This window comes from Coenobita brevimanus, chromosome 39 (genome assembly GCF_032717465.1).
Source record: "Coenobita brevimanus isolate Jiangsu-jjx chromosome 39, ASM3271746v2, whole genome shotgun sequence".
Lineage (NCBI taxonomy): Eukaryota > Metazoa > Arthropoda > Malacostraca > Decapoda > Coenobitidae > Coenobita > Coenobita brevimanus.
This window is the reverse complement of record NC_136992.1, coordinates 6,530,771-6,545,663: the sequence shown is the minus strand read 5'-3', so window position 1 is coordinate 6,545,663 and position 14,893 is coordinate 6,530,771. Positions and strand designations below refer to the sequence as shown.

The following is a 14,893-nucleotide window of genomic DNA, read 5'->3' as shown; positions in this document are numbered from 1 at the left end:
TAGGGACAGTAAGGGTCGTTAATGAGTAGGGACAGTAGGGGTCGTTAATGGGTGGTGACAGCAGGGGTCGTTCATGGGTAGGGACAGCAGGGGTCGTTAATGGGTAGGGACAGCAGGGGTCGTTAATGAGTAGGGACAGCAGGGGTCGTTAATGAGTAGGGACAGTATGGGTCGTTAATGGGTAGGGACAGCAGGGGTCGTTAATAAGTAGGGACAGTAGGGGTCGTTAATGAGTAGGGACAGTAGGGATCGTAAATTGGCAGGGACAGTAGGGATCGTTAATGAGTAGAGACAGGAAGGATTGTTAATGAATAGGGACAGCAGGGGTCGTTAATGAGCAGGGACAGTAGGGGGTCGTTAATGAGTAGGGACGGTAGGTATCAGCGAACGCCCGGCAGGACACACAGCATTTCGAACAGTAGGTGCGCTCCCGTGAAGGCGGTCGTCCCCGTGTGGTCGTATGGGGGAGACACCTGTAAGAGCAGACAGGTGAGATTAGAAGTGTGTTACGTTAGAAGGTGTGAGATTAGACAAGCTTGAATTTAGATGTGAGATTAGACACGTGTGTGATTAGAAGATGAGATTACACGAATGATGGATTAGAGGATAAAAAAGACAGAGGTGGGGTTGAAGAGTAGGATGAGACTGGTGTGAGGTTAGACGAATGTGAGGTTAGTCAGTTGTGAGATTAAACTGGTATGAGATTAAACAGTGTGAGATTAGGCATGTGAGATATTGGACAGATGTGAGAGTAAAATTTAAGTTTTGACGCGTGTAAGATTAAAGGGTAGGATGAGAGTGGTGTGAGATTAGATAGATGTAAGTCAGACAGGTATAAATTCAGACTAGTATGAGATTAGAGATATAATATTAGACAAGTGTTAAAGTATCCAGCTGTATAATTGATAATTATTAATCACTTGAACCAGGCGAAATGTTTTGTTGATATATTCTTGCTACCTCCAGACGATTTTATTCAACTTAGGAAAGGCCTTTCAAGTAAAGGGATCAATGAAGACTTTGTAAACCCACCAGTTAGAAAAAAGTCTCCCTAAAGCTGAACAAAATCGTCTGGAGGTAGCAAGAATGAACATAAGATAGTTTCATTTTTTCTTGTTATCTCCAAATGATTTGTATTCAGTGAGGGGAAAAAAATATATATCTGTCAGTTTGGTCTCTGGTCTGTCTATCATAAGCCAAGTAAAATCGTCCGACCGTGGCAAGATTAAAGCAAGAATGGATGGCATAATGCAGGATAAGGTTAATTATTTGCTTCCTAAAGTGATTATCTGTGAAATATTTGACCTGTTCCCTTTCCCACGCTGACAAATTACACTGACTCTCCTTATATATCTTCCTTATCACTGACTCACTTTGTATCTCTTCCTTATCACACTGACTCACCCTATTGCTTGCCACACTGACTCACATTATATTTCTTACTTATCACGTTGACTTACCTTATTAGCTTTTCCTTATTGCAGTGACTCACCTTATATCTCTTCCTTGTCACAATGACTCACTTTATATCTTTTCCTTACCACACAGACTCACCTTATATCTCTTCTTTATCACGCTGACTCCTCCCATATCTCTTCTGTATCACAATGACACTATATCTCCTTACCACAATGACTCACCCTATACCTCCTGCTTATCACACTGACTCGCCTTTTACCTCATGCATATCACACTGACTCACCTTATATCTCTTCCATATCACACTAATTCACCTTATATCACTTCCTTATCACAATGACTCATCTTACATCTCGTCCTTATCACACTGACTCACCTTATATCTCCTCCATATCACAATGACTCACCTTGCATCTTTTCCTTATCAGACTGACTTATGTTATATTTCTCCATCACACATACACACCTGATATCTCCTGCTTATCACACTGATCCACCTTATACCTCTATCCTGTCACACTCACTCACCTTATTCCTTCTCTCCCTCCTTCTCCTCCACCTCCTCCTCACTGACTTACATTTACCTCTTTCTCACACTGGCTCACCTCATACGTTCATTTCACATTGGCTCACTCTATTCTCCTTTGTCTTTCTTTTTCCCAGTCCTCCTCCTCCTCCTCCTCCTCCTCACACTGATTCACCTTATTCCTCCTCCTCCTCACACTGACTCACCTTATACTTCCTCCTCCTCCTACCCCTCACAGTTACTCACCTTATACCTCCTCCTCCTCCTCCTCCTCACACTGACTCACCTTACACTTCCTCCTCTGAACACTGCCTTATCTAATTCCTCCTCCTCTTCCTCCTCATACACTGCCTCATCTAATTCTTCCTCTTCCTCACTAACTCATCAAATTCCTCCTCTTCCTCATCTTCATACTGTACACTGACTCATCAAATTCCTCTTTTTCCTCATCCTCATACACTGTCACATCTGATTCCTTGTCCTCCTCTTCCTTAAATTGACTCAGTCTCTGACACTGACTCACCCATTAACTCAACTGATTCTAAATACTCAGAGTGACTCATCTTACTCCTCCTCACACTGACTAACCCTTACTCTTCCTCCACCTCCACCTCTTCACACTGACTCACTTAGTTCCTCCTCCACCTCACACTGACTCAATCTAACTCCTCCTCTTCCTTACACTGACTCACCTATTTACCCACTTTACTCATGATTCATACTTGTTTACTCAGCTTGCTCACTGACTCATTCAATGACTCGCTCTATTTCCCCCTCCTCCTCAAGTTGAATCCCTCTTCTCTTCACACTAAACCACACTGACTCACATTCAGAGTCATATTGCTCTCGGACTCATTCCCTAATTCATTTTACTCACCCAGACTCACTAACTCATTACTCCCTGACTCATCCCTTAAATACTTTACCCACCCTGACTCACCGTCTGAATTATTTCCCTCACTGACTCATCCTCTAACTTACTTTACCCATCCTGACTCACCAGCTGACACATATAACTCACCGGCTCATCCTCTAACCCACTTTAACCACACTGATTTACCTACTGACTCCCATTACTCCCTGACTCACCTACTGACTCCTATTACTCCCTGACTCACCTACTGACTCCTATTACTCCCTGACTCACCTACTGACTCATATTACTCCCTGACTCACCTTCTGACTCCCATTACTCCCTGACTCACCTACTGACTCCCATTACTCCCTGACTCACTTACTGACTCCTATTACTCCCTGACTCACCTACTGACACCTATTACTCCCTGACTCACCTACTGACTCCTATTACTCCCTGACTCACCTACTGACTCCTATTACTCCCTGACTCACCTACTGACTCCTATTACTCCCTGACTCACCTACTGACTCCTATTACTCCCTGACTCACCTCCACCAAGTCGCATCCCACCAGATTCAATCCCTTGCAGCCTCTGATGATCTCCATGGCTTGTATGGTGGTAAGACCCCCTATCTCCGGGGTGCCTGGGGGTGAGGGAGAAACTGAGGGAGGGACGGGTGAGGGAGGGAAGGAGGGAAGGAAGGGTGAGGGAGGGAGAGAGGGAGGGGCGGGTGAGTGGTGAGTGAGAGGGGGTAGTTGGTGAGGAGGAAATGGCTGAGTGGTGAGGGAGAGAGAAGTGAACGTGAGAGGAGAGGTGTGATTGGTGAGGGAGAGAGCGGTCGTTTGTGAGGGGAGAGGAGTACAAAGGGCAGCGTATACATCAATGAGTTAATTAGGAGAAGGAATGAGGAATGAGGGAAGGGTGAGCTGAAAGAAGGAAAGAAAGTATGAGTGATGTATGGTGAGGTATGGTGTGCTACATATGTTGATTTCTGGTGAGCAAAGTGACGTATGGTGAGATATGGTGAGCTACGTATGGTGATGTTTGGAGAACAGAGTGATGTATGGTGAGGGATGGTGAGTTGCGTAGGATGACGTTTGGTGAGCAGAGTGATATATGGTGTGATATGGTGCGCTGAGCATGGTGTTGTTTGGTGAGCAGAGTGATCTATAGTGAGTTGCGTGTTATGGAAGAATTGAGTGATGTGGGAAGGAGAGAGAGAAGAGTGAGTGGTGTGGGAAGGATGTTGATGTGAGAAGTGAGGGAGGGAGTAATGGGCCGATGGTGAAGAAATGAGGGAGTGATAGAGGGAGGAATCAAGAAGGGAAGATAAAGATGTGATGGGTGAGGGAGTGGCAAGGGAATGTATACAATGGATGAGGAGCGAGAGAGGCATGAGTGAGGCAGGGAGGAAGGGAGGGGACAAGAAAGGTAATAGTAAGGAAGCAAGGACTTAGGGAACAAGTGAAAGTAGGAAAGGAGTGAAGAAGCCATCATGCAAAGTAAATGAAATTAAAATAAAGATAAAACTAATCATTATCATTATCATTATCATTATTATCATGTCTATATCACCATCATCATCATTATCTTTAACCTGTTTCCTTTAAATATATGAGGTCTGAAGGAACTAGAAAAAGGAAGAGGAAAACACACAAATATGTAGAAGTCTAAAAAAAGGTGTTGATTGAAATGTGCCGTACAAAACGTCCATTCACTCATCATTAAAGCTTTAGAAGTTCTAGCTGTACCTCACAGAACAAGTCCTCCACACAAAAATATGCCTTATGACATATGTGACAAGCAGACCCTACTGCCGCCTGCCTAGTTAACAAATGGGTGCAGCCCTTGTCATATGTACCTCCAGTCCAATTAATGCAATTTCATTCGTTCAGGCTTCTCGACACATTTCCCACAGAAGGTTAAGACTCTCAGCTGAGTAAATTTATCCTATGTAAGCTGGAACAGAACACTAGAGTTGTCCCGATCATTAGAGGGTTAATAGTGATAGTCTTAGCACTCAGGATCCTAACTTTCAGGCAAATAAAATCGTCTGGCACCATCTGGGATAAAACAGATGGCAAAACGCGACCATGAAAGGGTTAACTACACTCTCTCCACATAATACTCAAGCAAAATGATAGAGCACATTATTAAAAAAAAAAAAAAAAAAAGTGACCTTCCCAGGGTTGAGAATTTCAGATCCGCCTGGGAAAAATATTCTGAGTTTCATTGCGTGATTCTTACCCGGACGGATTCTCCACGATACTGGAATATTATTTGGAAATGTGATTTTTGGAGACCAAGATGGAATTCGAGGAAGATTTGGTTGGTTTGTATCGCAGATGATAAATTTTATGCATCCTCCATGTGTGTCTGTCTCCCAAAATATGTCCTTGTAATAGAATGTGCAATAGTTCTAAACGCAGGAATGTATCTGTGCTAAGTTTAAACCCGTTTCTACTATGGTATCTCACTTAATCCCGTCAGTACTGTTACATATATAATAATTATTCATAACACCAAATGATTTCATTCAATTTACGGAAGAGAAATAATGGAGACTGCTTTTAATCCTTTAACTATGGTGTGTCTCTCTACAACTGAAAAAAAAAAAAATCGTCTAGAGACAGTAACAGCTGAATGAACAACCGCAGTCGTCGGCCACACACTTAGGGTTCGTCCAACTTAAGAAACTGTCTTAATGTAGCCCCCCAAACCCAGAAATTATTTAAGTATTTTACAGTGCTTCAAATAATTTATTTGTCGAGGGAAAACTTACCGATATCTGATGACTGAACCGTCAGAAGAACTATAAATTTCCTTCATCATCATATAATAAACAAATTAATCCAGACGTCAATTGAGACCACTTCACGTCCTGTTCCATAGACTGTTTCCTCTTTTATCAATTATCCTATCTCTGGTCTCTCCCTAACATCACTGTTACTGTTATTTGGTTTCTACTTAATTTCGTATTTTCCTCCCTCCTTCCTCCCCAGTCTACGTTTGGTGTTTCCCTTCACCCCTCCTGCCTTTACAATTCTTTGTTCCTTTTGCATATCCCGAGTGATTCCTGCATAGCTTAACCCTGCTTTACCCTTGAGAGCCTTCCTCTGTGTGTGTGTGTGTGTGTGTGTGTGTGTGTGTGTGTGTGTGTGTGTGTGTGTGTGTGCTTTACTATCCTCTTCTTTTGTTTCTGCGACAAGGGAATAAGTTCTTTTAAAATAAATCTTGATTACTTCGCTGTGAAAATCAATTCTCTCTCTCTCTCTCTCTCTCTCTCTCTCTCTCTCTCTCTCTCTCTCTCTCTCTCTCACCAGTGCCAGGACAGTAGCTGGGATCAATGGAGTCGATGTCGAAGGATAGATAAACGGGCCCGTCTGCCATCTGCTGCCGAATTTCCTGCATCAGGGGAGTCAGGGATCTATACCAGCACTCCTCCACACCCACCACGCGAAAACCCTGCCAGAAAAGGCGAGAAACTGTGAGAAAATGAGAGAGAGAGAGAGAGAGAGAGAGAGAGAGAGAGAAAGAGAGAGAAGATGGGACGAAGTGACAAAGGTAGAGATACAGGGTGAAACAGAGATCTTTAGGCATGTGAGAATCTGGAGAAAGTTTGAGATAATGAGAGATAACTTGAGGAAAACTGAGACGAAAATCATAAAATACCCAGAAGACGATAAGATGTTAATAGGAAAATGGAAGAATGAGAATTTTATAGACGGTGGAAAGGGGATGAAAAGAGGAAAAGGCGGGACGAAATGAGAAAAGTAGCAAGAACGAAAACAAGAAAAATTTTGGAAAAATGAAGAATCTTCGAGATAGTTTGGGAAAAAAATGGAGAAAAGGCGATACGCAATAAGGAGAACTAGGAGAATGAAGGGAAAACTGAAAGAGTGGAAAGTGTAAGAAAGTGTAATGGAACGGGAGGGAAGGTGAGAGGAAATGAGGAAAATAGAAAAAGAAGGAAAATTAGGGGTAACTGGAAATACTGATGAATTCGAACATATAAGGAGACGCAAAAAAGGGAGAGAGGAAAGGCGAGACGAAAAGAGAAAGAAAAAAAAAAGACATATGGGCACCTGAAGAAATAGAAAGTCAAGTTTTAAAAACGTTTAATAAAATGTGAAAAGAAAAGAAACTTTGATATAAAAATGTATGCTAAGCTGAATAAAATTGTCTGGAGATAGCAAGAAGTAATAGTTTATGTCATGAGACTGAAGGGGAGAAGGAAAGGCTGGCCCTTGGACTGGTGTTTTCTACTGCTTGTCAGAACACCTGGCGAAAAACCTGTGAGAAAATGAAGACTGAAAACAATGTAATAAAAATGAATAGAAAACGAGAAAAACGAAAACTGTATGGAAATGAATAATCTGGTGATAAGAATGCAAAAAAAAAAAAAGGCGAGTGGACAAAGAAAAGTGAAGGAAAATGAAAAGCGTTAAGAGATTATGTAAAAATACAAGAACGAAAAACTCTGATCAGTAGTAATAAAAAAAAGACACGGAATCAAAATCATGAAAATATACGTGTGCAAAAGATATTCGAATCCTTTTCCTCTTTTTCATCATCATCATCAGCCCCATTCTCCTCCTCTTCCTCCTCCTCATCATTATCAGCATCCTCCTCGTCCTCCTCCTCCTCATCATCATCATCATCACCATCATCATCATCATGATCATCATCATCGTAATCCCAGCTATCTTGCCCGGTATCAAGCCATAAGTGGAGTGGCCACAATCAAGAAACAAACAACGGTAACAACATATCAGTACTAAATTGGGCCACATCTCCACTGACTCATTACTCCAGTCTTCATAAACATATATCCTGCTCCTACAAAAAATTTAAAACTAAACTAACGAGTGAAAAATAGATCGAAAGGTACAAATAAAGAAAAGAAAAATCGTATGTTCGCCGCACCACAGAATTTTCCGATTTTGTTAGAAAATAGGAGTAAATCTGTAAAAAAAAAATGATTGATTGATACTATCCCTAAATGTAAACGCACACACACACACACACACACACACACACACACACACACACACACACACACACACACACACACACACATTCCCGAACCAATGAACCTGGCTGCCAGTGCTCCACCCACTAACCCACCACTCTCTCACCTCCTCATTCTCTCGACTCCTACCTCCTGACTCCTCCCCTCTCCCCTAGATATTATTATAGCGTCATCTGTGGCCGAAAGTCCTACTAAGATGAGCCTGAAAATTGAAGTCTTAGACTGTACCAATAAGAATCCTCCCCCACCTCCCTGTCTCTCCCTCTCCTTTATAACTAATCCTTCTGACACCTCCATCCTGGCACTAAGAAAACCGCACCTAAAAATACCTCCGTTGAACCTGATGGCGGCGTTCTCTTGGATCAGCCTCTTGTGGACTTAAGAGACTCCCTGATGCCACACAGTTACTTTAATACGAGTATGTTCACTTTATCTTGACGTTAATTAATTATCAATTTCAAATGTTGAGCTACAACTAGAGATTAACATTGGACTATGGTGCTAGTCACGAAGAAGTGCTGTGCAATGGATAGAGGTCATATTATTGTCTTATTTTGACATTGATTTAAGGGGAAATAGGCTGTAAAAGAATGGATTTCTCCGCCAAGTTAATTTGAATGAACTATATTTTACTTGAATTATTTTCTTAACACTCACACACACTGGTCGGACTTTCACTTTGTCCTGTAACTCTGACTTTTGATTGTTCCCAAAACTTATACATTTCAAACATGCTTGCACATAGTCATTTTGCCAAGTTTGTTTTAAGTTGATTTCGTTAAGTCGGTGCTGCACCTGGCCCTGTTACATTTACTTTTACCTTTTTGCTTTGAGGAACAGTAGGCTCACTCATTTCCTAACCCTGGTCCCTTTCACCAAGTATAGTTAAAATCGGATAAGAACTGTTGGAGGTATTTTGTTCACGCAAACAGGCAGACACACAGACATATGAAAAACATAACACACACACACACACACACACACACACACACACACACACACACACACACACACACAGTCTCTTTCTGTCTCTCTGTCTCTGTCTCTGTCTGTCTGTCTGTCTGTCTCTCTCTCTCTCTCTCTCTCTCTCTCTCTCTTTCTACGTATGTGTGTATGTATGTATGTATGTATGTATCTATCTATCTATCTATATCTATATCTATATCTATCTATCTATCTATCTATCTATCTATCTATATATATATATATATATATATATATATATATATATATATATATATATATATATATATCGCACAAATACACACCGACCAACACATAATACTTGTACCCGCTTTTACTTCGCGTGCGTGGGTGTAAAAATAGATATAAAAGGATATGCAGCAAATTATCGTGGACGCCTAAACAACCTGGCGTATGAGGGCTAATGACAATAGAGGTAATGGTGGATAAGTTTCATTATGGTAATACTGGCTATTTGATATACCTGTTAATATTCATGGAGGCAGTGCCATTACTTAAGGTGTGCTTAGCTGCTTGGAATATACACACAGCTGACTCCCATACCATGTGCACCTGACATCACACACACACAATCACACACACACGCGCGCACACACACACACACACACACACACACACACACACACACACACACACACACACACACACACACACACACACACACACACACACACACACACAGCCTAATGGAACTTAGCACAATAATTTACAAACGAACATGCAACCATTACCCTGATGAAGATATTTCAGTATTTTCGTTGTGCTCAGCCGGGAAACATACACATCTGATTTCCACGCTATATGCAACGCCCTCCTTCATGTACTTGGATCCCTGACAATCACTAGTACTCCAAATGACACAAGAGAATTCGTAGCACCTCTTCCTTAGCTATTTATTTTGCATATTACACTGTAACCTTTACTCTATTTTATATTGTTATAGTGTCTTTATAACGACCACATCATATTGTAGTTTCTTCATGTTATCTTCAGACGATTTTTTTCAGGTAGGGAGAAATGTTTTGAGCAGGAGGGGTTTGATTTAGTCTCCATCAACTCTTTCACCTTCAGGGGTTTTCCTAAGCTGGCTGAAATCGTCTGGTAACTCTAAGAACAAACTGCAAGAACAAGTCAACTTTTTCGCAGGTTTATAATGACATAGTCTGCATCAATTCCATACCAGAGGATACTGAAGTATATTGAGCAGAAAAAATAGCAATGAAAAATGTGCTACGAAATATCCCTAACCACTTAGAATACGACACCAGAATCTATATTACTATTTGGCTCGGATCCTCTTCGGTTGAGGAAGCGACCTAACGTCTTTTCCTAAGCAATTTAATTTGTTTATTACACCTTACTCTTCTATGTTACATAAATCCTTCCAATCTCTCCATAATCTACAAAAGTAACGGACAGAGGGATATTAACCATCCATATCCAAATATAAATAACTAAAGAAGAGGTGTTAGCGAGCTTCCCTAACCGGGGAGAATACAAGCCCCAGTATTTCTTATCCCTCAGCTACTGTAATTACACCAAGGTACAGGAAAATGATACACTCCGTCCGTCTCCCCAGCCTCTGTTTTCATCACTGGATTAATAGATGCTGGAATGCGACGTAGTGGACTGAGGTGAGAAAATGCGGTTGGTATTGACTGTGTGATGGAGACCATATCGTCGAATTGAGAGAGAGAGAGAGAGAGAGAGAGAGAGAGAGAGAGAGAGAAAGAGAGAGAACAACTTCCTCGTGTGCACCTATGTCCACCACGACTCAATGACCAGTGAATCCAGCAATGGAAAAGAGGCAGAGAAGGTGATGGGACTTCTGCATTTGACTGTACCATGACTATACCACTATTACTATTGATGTTTCTCTCTCTCTCTCTCTCTCTCTCTCTCTCTCTCTCTCTCTCTCTCTCTCTCTCTCTCTCTCTCTCTCTCTCTCTCTCTCTCCTTGCTTTAAAGTTTTCAACTCTAGACCGTTTCTCACAGGCTGATAAAATTGCTTAGGATTAACCATTTTGACAACCAAAGTACGTTACAGGGCTGAGGGAATTATGGAGTGTGTATAATTTTCCTAACCTCAAGGAATGTCTTAAAAGTTAAATAAATCCACGGAGACAAAATATAGAACAAGTGGTGCAGGGAACAACAAACCTCGCCCGACAGCAGTTATTTTAGTGTTGTTAAATACTGATTCGGTACTGCCATTTAGTGTCAGTAAACAAGTAAAGTCGCAACTAACTTCAGTTTCACCTTGCTCTGTGAAACTTCAAATTAAAGTCTACGGTAATGGTGCAACTAACTTCACATTCAAGAACTAGTCCTGTGAAACTCCTTGACCTTGCGTTTTACATTTCAGACTTGGAGACATTACCTCCACGATTTAATCAGTTCCTTTTGGGACCAGTGCCCACATATCCTGAAGATTTCTTGTAGTTTCATTCAGCCGTTTTTTCCGTAAGGTTGCTAACAAACAAAGAAATAAACAAACAAACATACCCGACCAAAAACAATACTTTGCCGGACCCCGTCCCTAGCGACTTAAGTATAATGCAAAGTTACCTCCCTGGGGTGAATAAGTAAGTGCACAACAACTCACGAGGCTCACGAGATTGCAGTCATTGTGAAAAGAGTGGACTGATCCTCGACTCCACCTGCTCCACCCTCCTACACTTCCATCCTTCCTACACCACCCTTCCCCCACCTACGCCAACCTCTCCCACATACACCACCCTCCTCCAACCACACCGTCTTTACCCACCTACTGTACACCATCCTTCTCAGTTACACCATGCTCCATCACCTGCACTACCCTTCCTCATCTGTACCGCCCTCTCCCACCTACACCACCCTCACCCACCTACACTACCGTCACCCACCTACACAACCCTCACCCGCCTACACCAACCTCCCTCACCTACACCACCTTCACCCACCTACACCACCCTCCCTCACTTACACCACCCTCACCCACCTACACCTCCTTCACCCACCTACACCACCTTCACCCACCTACACCACCCTCCCTCACTTACACCACCCTCACCCACCTACACCTCCTTCACCCACCTACACCACCCTCACCCAACTACACCACGTTCCCCTTCCTCTAATGCCACATGACACCAGGAATATCGAGAGCTCTGGGCCACCGTTTGCCCCACGCCAACACCATCAGTGCAACTACCAGTACCACTACTACTACTGTACTACTACTTCTACTACTACTACTACTACTACTACTACTCCTGTTGCTGGAACTATACTAATATACCGTACCTCTAAACATGGAGGACCATTCAGAGAGTGCATTACTCGCCTCCACCAACTAGCTTAAGGGCCTAACATGTCACTTTGCCCTATGACTTTGACCTTTGATCGGTTGCTCTCATAACTGAATTACTTCATCTTTCCCTGACCCTTAGCACTTCAACAAGTTTTGTCAAAATCAGGTAAAAACTGAGTTGACCTTGCCTTTTCACATTGATATTTGACCTTTTCCTGTGATCATCTTGAATTAATTGTTCTCAAAATCCAATACCTTTATCCTTGTCTTACCTAGAAGTCTCACACAGAGTTTCGTCTAAACCGGATGGAAACTGTTTTAGTGTACGCTGCCATATTATCTTGAGAAGTAACCTGAATTGTTTAAAAAAAAAGCAACAGGTCATCCCCTTCGCTGACGCTCAACCGTTATTCTAAGTCTGGTGCAAATAAAATGAAACTACTTCTTCTTCTTCTTCTTCTCCTTCTTTTTTCAGACACACGGATTGAAATTTGATCCATTTCTGTGACCTTCATCTTTGGCTGATTTTTCTCAAAGCCAAAGACCTTCATTTTTACCCGTCCCCGCCCCGGAGGGGTTCGGGGACAGGAATTGTTTTCACTCGTTTTGTCTGTTTGCTTGTCTGTCTGTCTGTCTGCCTGTCTATCTGTTAACTTTACGCGAAAACTACTGGTGCGATTTTGACTAAAATTGTGGGGATGATGGACCATAGCCTGCTGATCACCGGAATAAGTTTGGGGCTAAACTGGGCCAAAGCCCAGGCTGTAGGCCCCCCCCAAAAAAAAAATAAAAAAAATTAAAAAAAATCGTTTTGTCGCCATAACTCCTTTCAGATTCGTCATATCGACATGATACCAAAACCTAAAGGTGCATCTTTCAAACCTGCAGCCTATAACATGCCTCATTACATCAGGGGAATCACCCCCCAGTTAGCTGTAGGGGGGTCAATGTCAGGTGGGTCGGGCCTAAAATTTCAAATGGGTATAAAATCGTCAATTTTCACTTTATTTACTCCAAATATGATACGTGACTTCTTTGACTAGATATCCTGTTGTGTTTATAGGTCTGCACTAAAATGACCGCCGGAGACGGGTTTGCTGTGCCTTAGCACCGCTTGTTTTTTTTTTTTTTTTTTTTTTCCTTACTGTCAGATCTTCCCCGAGGCTTGGCTTAATCTGGATAAAAACTGTTGACTTTGTTGGCAAAAACTTTTCCTAACACTGTGACTTTGGCCTTTGTCCCATTATTTGCAATAACAGATGGTTATCCCATCCACCAGTTATGCTTGAAATCGGTTAAAAACTCAGTTGGATGATCTTTTTAAGTAGACAAACAGGCAGCCGGACAGAGAGACGGAATGAAACGTTGAGAAACATGACACTCACTCTCGTTTTGGGAGCGCTGGTGTAATAATGTAATTTAATACAACCAGGTGGCAGCACTTCCGGGTTATATTACAAATCTCCCTCAGGTCCCTCCCTATCCTCCCAGATGAGGCTGGTGTCATGCAGGAGAGGGTAGGTTCAGCCTGCAGTGCACCGGGTTCACGTGCAGATGAGTCTTTGGTCACAACAACAACACCTCCCCTTCAGACCCACTTACTAGACTCCTGCCGATGTTGCAGTCATTCTCCGATAACGCCGTTCCCCTCAACCCGATCTGCACCACCCTCTCGCAGGCCAACAGGCCCTCGTCGTAGGCTCGCTTGAAGGGCGTCCCATGGCCTATTCTGCTGCCTAACACCTCATCCTGTAAGTCCGGGTGAGCGTCCACGTGTATGAGGCCAACGGGACCGTACTTTTCCTGAAAGATAAATAAATAGAAGGAAAGTAGTTAGGTGCATTAAGTCCATCAATAGTTTTCACACCACATTTCTACCTATTTGTGCCATTTTCAATAGTTAGAATCCTCTTTGTCCCTGTTCACCCAGCGGTATCAACAGGGACCTCAGTGTAACGTCAGTTTTTGGGATTGTATTCTAGGGGGAGATTGTGACTCAGAAAAATAAATGTCTCTCTTAACAGCCCTTATACCGTGGAAAGGTACTAGTTCTAAGCCTTCTTCGTCCTATTAATACAATGACGTATATTTGTAGGTATTTTTCAAGCTACCAGGATACTGTACTTTATTTAGAAAAGTCCGAAATTTCGAAGTCCAGTGTCAGAAAATGAAACTAGAATCGTAACCACAAGATCTTCTAAATGAAGCTAGAATTATCATGCTAAGCTTCTCATAATGACAACTGTATAATACGGTCAAACCTTTGAAAACGAAACCAGGATCGTAAGATGAAGCTGCTTATGACGAAACTAGAATCATAATGTCAAACTTCTGGTAATAAAGCTAGAATGATCACGTCACACATCTGTAAATAAAAATCTAAAAGTCTGATAATGCACAAAGAATCGTCATCTCAAACTTTTAAAAACGAAACCAGAATAATCACTTCAAACATCTAAATATGAAACAAGAATCGTCACTTAAAAGTTCTGAAAATGAAACTAAAATCTCTACCTCGAACTAATGAAACAGAAACTAGAATCGTTATCACAACCTTCCGATAATGAAACAAGAATCGTCACCTCACGCTCCTGAAAATGAAACTAAAATCAACACGTCAAACATCCTACAAGAACCGTCACCTCAAACCTCTGATAACGAAACAAGGATATCAGCCCAAACTCCTGAAAATGAAGTAGAACCACCACATAATGAAACACGAATCGTCACCGCAGACTTCTGAAAATGAAAGTATAATCTTCAAGTCAAAAATCGGATAA

At 42.0% G+C, this 14,893-nt stretch overlaps 1 protein-coding gene across 1 annotated transcript in view; it reads right to left on the bottom strand.

Moving 5' to 3' along the window:
- Nucleotides 1–380: 380 nt before the first annotated feature.
- The window catches only part of LOC145396743 (agmatinase, mitochondrial-like), a 30,851-nt gene continuing 16,338 nt past the window's right edge, over nucleotides 381–14,893 (bottom strand). Inside the window, exons 4-7 of the mRNA XM_080270029.1 lie at nucleotides 13,716–13,916; nucleotides 6,126–6,270; nucleotides 3,354–3,448; nucleotides 381–473 (exon numbers count right to left, since the gene is read on the bottom strand). Coding sequence (XP_080126155.1) covers nucleotides 381–473; nucleotides 3,354–3,448; nucleotides 6,126–6,270; nucleotides 13,716–13,916 — 534 coding nt within the window. The remainder of the gene's footprint in view (nucleotides 474–3,353; nucleotides 3,449–6,125; nucleotides 6,271–13,715; nucleotides 13,917–14,893) is intronic.